General features: G+C 43.7%; 1 protein-coding gene across 2 annotated transcripts in view; it reads right to left on the bottom strand.

Moving 5' to 3' along the window:
- Nucleotide 1: 1 nt before the first annotated feature.
- The window catches only part of ddx18 (DEAD (Asp-Glu-Ala-Asp) box polypeptide 18), a 16005-nt gene continuing 8555 nt past the window's right edge, over nucleotides 2–7451 (bottom strand). For both annotated transcript variants that reach the window (XM_031278654.2, XM_031278655.2), the window contains exons 6-14: nucleotides 4391–4590; nucleotides 3960–4074; nucleotides 2254–2393; nucleotides 1993–2154; nucleotides 1727–1879; nucleotides 1105–1218; nucleotides 865–921; nucleotides 578–755; nucleotides 2–442 (exon numbers count right to left, since the gene is read on the bottom strand). In XM_031278654.2, coding sequence (XP_031134514.1) covers nucleotides 297–442; nucleotides 578–755; nucleotides 865–921; nucleotides 1105–1218; nucleotides 1727–1879; nucleotides 1993–2154; nucleotides 2254–2393; nucleotides 3960–4074; nucleotides 4391–4590 — 1265 coding nt within the window. In that variant the 3' untranslated portion in view covers nucleotides 2–296. The remainder of the gene's footprint in view (nucleotides 443–577; nucleotides 756–864; nucleotides 922–1104; nucleotides 1219–1726; nucleotides 1880–1992; nucleotides 2155–2253; nucleotides 2394–3959; nucleotides 4075–4390; nucleotides 4591–7451) is intronic.

The following is a 7451-nucleotide window of genomic DNA, read 5'->3' as shown; positions in this document are numbered from 1 at the left end:
ATAAAGTCAATAGAGATTTAATATTCCAGTCAGGTGAAATGAAAACATGTTAGAAAAGTGAGCAGGAAGTCGGCCGTGGAATGCAGCGGCCTCTTTAACACACAACATTCACGATGATGCATGTGCACATTTACAAAATACTTTGACACAACTCCGGAGGACAGCTGGGCCTACATGATGGGCCCTGCACACTACATAGCACCCTGTTGAACGCAGGAAGTCCATGGAATAAAAAAGGGCAGTTCTTCAAACCCACAGAAGAGGAATCAGTCCAAGAGGAGATCACTGGAAGGGAATCAGCGGGAGAACTGCCTCCTGTCACTCTTTCCTTTGTTGACGTGCTTAAAAATTCTGGATTTGTGCGGGTTCTTGGACTTCTGGTATCCAAAACCGCCTCCGCCACCTCGCTTCTGCATCTTCACACCTCTACTGCTGTGGACGTCTGGAGAGTAGAGCTGAGTTAAGGAGAACTACATTGTTTTTTTTTTTTTCAGCATACATTTCTAAGTGAAAAACAAAAAAAAAAAAAACTTTCAACATCAAAACCAACAGTGTGGAGAATCACAGTAAAGGATACTCAGATCAACATATGGAGGAACTTTAAAGCCAAAGGACAGCGCCACCATGGGCAGGTTGAGGGTGTTGACGCTGTAGATCTGTTTGAGCGAGTGCGAGTCATAAGCCCTCACATAGGACTTGTAGGCCTCTTGGGCTGACTTGTGGAGATAGTAGTTCTTCTCAATCAGCTTCTCCAGCTGGGGAACAAGAGGCAGTTTGAAACTAGAACCTGAGCAATCAGCTGGCATTTCATTTTTTATAACAAGCTGCTGACATCATCACATCTATAAGAAGTAGATTTTTTACCTGGGACTGGATATCAGAGATTTTACTCCAGGAAAAGTCAAACTCACTCAATGGGACCTGGACAATAAAAAGGTGTGTGAATAGAGGCCAATCCCATTTAAAGACATGGTGCATGTTAGGGTCAACATTGCTAAAGGTTGTGAAAATGTATCAAAAATTACTGTAAAATGTAAATTGTGCAAAGACAGTGTAAAATTAGCAATCAACTGTGTATATGAAAACAGAGTTTGAGATGGTTACCTTGGCCTGCTTCAGGAAGCGGAGGAAGCCGAGCTCCTCTGGCCGGAGGATGAGCAGCGCGTGGCCTCTGCCGTTGATGCCTCTGGCTGTTCGGCCCACCCGGTGGATGTACTCCTGCGGATGCAAAGGCCAGCTTAAACACAGTCCTTAACTCGAACACAAAAGGGGACCTTCACTAGCAATCAAGTATTCACAAGAGCTGCACAATTAAATCGCAATTTTATTGAAATCCCAATATGACTAGTGCAATATCCAAATGACAGGGGACCGCAATATTTGTTAAAAGGCAAAATATTTGTCAAACCATTCTGAATGAAGTATTGTGGTGCTGCAGAGATGTCCCAGCCTACAAATCCTATACTACAGACTAAAGGAAAAATCTTTGTTTGGTACAGATCCTTGCAAAAAATCTGAGTATGATAATTTTAAATTCTAATGAATTTTCAGTGAATGTGAGAATAATGATACAAAACTGATCATTCCCTCCATATCGTGAAATCATATGGCAATCGCAATATCAGTCAAAATAATCGCAAATACATATTTTCCTCATATTGTGCAGCCCTATGATGTCGTAATTTTTTAATCATTATCACGTATCATGTAGAAGCAGTTTCAATACCTTGGGGTCATCTGGGGGGTCGTACTGGACAATCCAGTCCACCTCAGGGATGTCCAGGCCTCGGGCGGCCACGTCAGTGCACAGCAGGATGCCTGAGTCAGCGTTGCAGAACTGGAAGAAGGTGGTGGTACGTTTGGTCTGCTTCTGCTTGCCCTGGGAATCACAATGAGCAAGAAACAGGGTTTTACAAACAGCCGGGCTTTGTAGATGAGACTGAGGTGCTGCGTACGGCTCAATGATGCTCGGCGGTCAGTGACACGTCTTACATGGATGGCCATGACAGGCAGGTCGATGTAGTTGAGTAGCTCATAGTGGAATTTCACAGACATACAGGAAGAGAAGAAGACCATGAGCTTCTTCTTGCGGTTCTTCTTCAGGAAGGTGAAGAGCAGCAGGAAGCGCTTCTCTGACGGGCACACCACGTAACCCTGAAACACACAAGACATCACTTTAGTGTGCCAAGGACCTTCAAGGCCAGCCCACCCTTCAGTAGAACATTAGCTGGACAGAAATGTGGCAGACAGTACCTGCTCCAGGCCATCGACAGTGGCATTGTCTTTGTTGTCATCCACACCGACGTAGAGGGGCTCTTTCTTCAGGGAGATGCGAGCTAAGTCCTCCACCTTACGGGTCTGAGTGGCTGAAAACAGCATGGTCTGTCTCTTCTCTGGAGACAACGGTGGCAGAAACAAACGGATTTAGAGAGCAGGGTGGATCAGAGGTTTGAGTGCTTTTGTCGTAGACTGACATAATTTAAAGGGTGCAATGGAGCCTGTGAAGACAGTTGTGCAGTGTTTTCTGTTTGAGGAAATAAACCCTGATGTCATCGGTTATCTTTGCTTGGGTTTGAAAACTTCAAACAGAAAGCCTGTGAAACCACATTGGATGTTGAAATGTGAGCATTTAGGGGGTGGCAGTAGTAGAGTTGGGTTGGGAACCGGAAGGTTACTGGTTTAAGTCCCCGTATGGACCCACGTATGGTGGTGGACTGGTAGCTGGAGAGGTGCCAGTTCACCTCCTGGGCACTGCCACGGTGCTCTTGAGCAAGGCACCGAACCCCCAACTGCAGATCCCTCACTCTGACATCTCTCCATTAGTGCATGTATAGGTACTAAGCATGTGTGTAATTCAGGCCTGTGTGTAATGTGTGTAATAACAACAGAGTGAAAACAGTGTAATTTCCCCTTGCGTGATTAATAAAGTATACATTACATTATTAGCAGGCAGGGGGTCTAAGGGTGTTTTCACACATGAAAGTCCGAACCAAGGTCCGGACCAAGGTTCATATTTTTGTTACATTGTATACATTTGATCCGGTAAGTTTTGGTTTCACACTGCAGTTATGCAAGCGCACTAAATATCTAAACGTGATAAAACTACGTCCTGCCGTCATCACATATGTGAGCTGCGTCTCCAGATACTTATAATTGATTGGTTTGTAGACGGGCTTCCTCGTCCTCTCGTCTCCTCTCTCTGTGTCGGAGTTTTTTTAGCTGACTGCTGCTCTCCCCTACTGCCGCGGCTCTTTTTGTTTTGTTGTGATGTTGAGAAGCAAGACACGGGAACTTTCTTTTTGGAGAATTTATTCAGAGACAAACGGAATCCTACGCTGTACATTTACTACCACTTAACAAATAAACTGCTGATGTATTCTCTGCTCTGATAGCCGAAAGCTGTCTGCTCTGAGCGCATTCACCGTGACTCTCTCTCATGTAGCCTACACACTAAGCACCAAGCTATTCCTTAAAAGGAGCTTCCCCGGTCTTGTAACACAAGGAGAGCCTGCCAGAGCTCCTTGTATTTGGTCCGAAAGTCCGAACCATCCAAAAAATGCTTTCACGCTATAAACTAACCGGACCATGGTCCGGACCGAGACCACCTCTTTTTATCGGACCAAAATTTGTTTTTTTGATCCGGACCGTGGTCCGGGGGAGGTTTCACACCTCTAATTTTGGTTCGAAGTCCGGACCAAATGAGATATGTGTGAAAACGCCCTAAGAAAGATATTGTCAAGTAGCATTATTGGAAAGAATCCAGTCTTTTAGGAGCATAATATGGACTAAAAGTGAACATATCTCTGCCTTTCTGTATTGAGTTGACAAATCCGTCTCTTACAAGTCCCCCAAATTTTATTTAAGTGCAATAGTAAATTTCTGAAGAACCCCTTTAACAAGAGTGTACAAAAACAGTCTCATCAAAAAAGAATAAAAGCTGTGCAACAGTAGATACGTACTTGGCAGCAGTTTGATAATCTGCTTCAGTTCCTCCTCGAAGCCCACCTCTAAGATACGGTCGGCTTCATCAATAATCAGACACTGTAGGTTCTTGTACATAAACCCAGGGGTATTCTGAAGCACAAAAGTATTGAGTTGTGGACAAAACATCTTTGAGTTGTGGACTTTGAGTTGTGGACAAAACAAGATCGATTAATCGAGAAAATAATCAACAGATTAATCGACTGAAAATAATCGTTAGTTGCAGCCCTAAACACAATGCATTTTTAGTAGGAACACATCAATAAAATAACGATCTTATGTTTTATGAATGCGTCATACCACAAATTCTATGCAGCGTAAGGACTACTAATATGAATATATAATATGCTACGTCTGGATTCATAATTTCATTATCTAGATAAAGTTCTGTTGGTAGTAGTGTTTTCACCTGGAGGTGGTCCAGCAGGCGGCCAGGCGTGGCCACCAGGATGTTGACTCCATTGGCAAGTCTCTGGGCCTCGGCGGAGCGGTTGCTGCCCCCCATGATCAGACCAAAGGTGTGCACATGGTGCGTCATCAGCTCCTTCATCACACCATAGGTCTGCATGGCCAACTCGCGTGTGGGTGAAAGGATCACCACACCAGTGCCTGGGAAGAAGAGGAGGGCATTAGTAAAACTCTTCCACTCAACCTACATGGTACAGTTTATACGCTAAGGGTTGTACCCAAATTGGATTTGGCTGTTCAAATAGGGGTGGGTGATATGGACAAAAAATAATATCGATATTTTTGCCGATTTTGACGATAACGATAATTAGACGATATCCTTTAAAAATGTGTTTTTAAAAGTCTGAGTTACTTAATCACTGATGATAATAATGGGCACAATGTTGAATGAAAACAGTTCTTATTTATCTTCTTTAAAATGTAAGTATTCAAGTAAAAACTATTCAAAGACATACAAAATACTAATTAAACTAGTGTAGGAACATCGAACTCTGAGTAAACATTCAGTTGTACACCTCTGCTGTAATGTAAATTGTGCAACATATAAGCAAAATGAAATAACAATAAACAAAGGGCTCTGTTCTGTAACTTATTGCACACAACCATGTCCTTATTGGAAGCAGTCCTGGAGCTGGGATAGGGCAGTGTCAGGCCAGGTTTTGATAGTCCTTCTGATCGGGATTTATGCTGGGATCAGGAGTAGATGGATGTGATCTGACTGGCCCAGGTGAGGGAGAGGCGTAGTTCTGTATGCTTTCTTGATGTTAGATTATGCTACATGGTCTAGTGTGTTCTTCCCTCTAGCAGCACAATCTACATGCTGGAAAAAGCAGTAGTACAGACTAGGAGTACAGACTTTAAGAACGCCTTGTTAAAGTCCCCTGCTACAATATATATCCCCTCCGGGTAATCGCGCTGCAGTTTGTTCACTATGGTTAGCAGTGAGCCAAACTTGTGCTAACGTCAGCATCGGGGGCTATGTAGACGGCAGTGTGCTGTTTTCATGGTAAATAAAATGGCCTGTGTATTACCGACAGGGCTTCCAGGTCTGGTGAGCAGTGCTGGGCAACGATCTGGCTGTTGGTACTTCATTCATTATGCACAAAAAATGCAGTCCTCCTCCTCTGGTCTTGCCGGAGTTCTTTTCTCGATCCTGCCGGTAGCTAGCTCGGCCTGCTAGCTGCCGACAACAATCCACGGAGCGCCCGGTCTCTCTCGTAACGGCTGTGTTGTATCATAGTCCTATATTGATTAGTTCAGTGTGGCTGTACTTGTATAAATATACACCAACAGGAGAGCTAATAGCCGCAGCACAATCGCGCCGTCATCTTTGTTGACATTATTGAATGTGCAGCGTTCCAATGTGTGTTTTGAAGTGTTTTTTTCTAAGTAATTTAAATACTCGATAATGTCAATTTGCACATCGTTAACACAACGATATTATCGTAGACGATATACATCACCCACCCCTACTGTTCAATACAAAGATTTGACTATTTGTTCCTTTTTTTCATATATAACTGGCAAAAAAAATCCATTGGCTTGAGTTCCAGTGATGATTTCGACCACATTGACATTGTCAAATGCAGCTCGCCAGTTTCATAAAGACCCAGAAAATGTGTGTACAGAACGGGTGGCAGTCCACGCAGTGTGCCCAGTCTCCCCACATGTCCTCCGTTGCTCCGGCTCTAGGTCCACTTGGAAGGGCTCGGGTAAAGGTCATGGCTCATGGCTCTGTCTGTAAGCTTTACAGCTACCCTCACTAGGACCTGGCCGCTTCCCGGCGCCCTCTCTCCCACAGTGGGGAGGGACTGCTGTTAACAGAGGTGGACTGTCCTCATTGAATCAGGGGTCTGCAGGGATGACAACAACCCACTCTAGTGCTCTTCACAGGTTAGGGCTTTGACTTTTGCCCAAAAATCATATTCGAAGTTCGTTTGTTTATGAATATTAATATTCAAATATTTATTAATAATATTTTGACCATTAAATGCCTTCAGTAAGGCTTATATTGGTATCAAACTTCGTATATGTTCTGTCCACCAGAGGGCAGTGTATCAGTCAGTAGGCGTGCAATGATGTTAGAAGAAAAACACACTGCCACCACTTTTTTTTTTAAATTAAAAGTCAGACCCTGGATTAAACACAAACAATATGCTTTCAACAGGAAGGTCGGATATTTCACCGTAGCCTACGTAAGTGGTCTGATGTTCATACTTTTGCGCTGGTGTGTGCGTCGAGCTGCGTGTGTATGGGTGTGTGTGTCTGGGGAGTGTGTGTTGTGAGAGAGTGACGGTGATTACCGGTAGCTTCAGAGCGAGTAGCGACTCTATAGTCTTAGTGAGAGAAACAAAGTGTCTCCTCTGTTCTTTCTGACCATGGTCAGGCCTACTAAAGAAGCCTAGCTTGGATGCAGACTCCCTGACCAACTATAGACCTGTTTCAAACCTTGCTTTCCTGTCAAAAATGTTTGAGAAAGTGGTCTCAAATCAGCTTTTAAATTATCTGTCACTAAATAAGCTATTTGAGCCATTTCAGTCTGCTTTTCGGGTAAATCATTCCACAGAAGCAGCACTTACAAAAGTGGTGAATAACTTGCTACTGTCTATAGATTCAAGGTCAAGTGTTTTATTGCTGTTAGATCTTAGCGCTGCTTTCGATACGGTTGACCACTGTATACTATTGGATAGACTTGAGAATTTCTTTGGCATCTCAGGACAAGTTCTAGAGTGGTTAAGATCATAACCTGTCAGAAAGATTTCAATGCGTTTTATATGACAACATACTCTGAGTCCTGTGCCGTCAAGCACGGGGTGCCCCAGGGGTCTGTACTGGGTCCATTGCTTTTTTCACTTTACCTATCCCCATTGGGTCAGATTTTCCATTCTTTTGAGATTGCTGACAATATGCAGCTGTATATGCCATTAGGTGTAGGAAGCGAGTCTAATACAGCTAAACTTGAGGCCTGTCTTGCAGCTGTTAAGAGCTGGTTATCAACAAAT

This window comes from Sander lucioperca, chromosome 8 (assembly GCF_008315115.2).
Source record: "Sander lucioperca isolate FBNREF2018 chromosome 8, SLUC_FBN_1.2, whole genome shotgun sequence".
Lineage (NCBI taxonomy): Eukaryota > Metazoa > Chordata > Actinopteri > Perciformes > Percidae > Sander > Sander lucioperca.
Note: the sequence above shows the minus strand (reverse complement) of the source record. Positions and strands in the feature narration are given on the sequence as shown.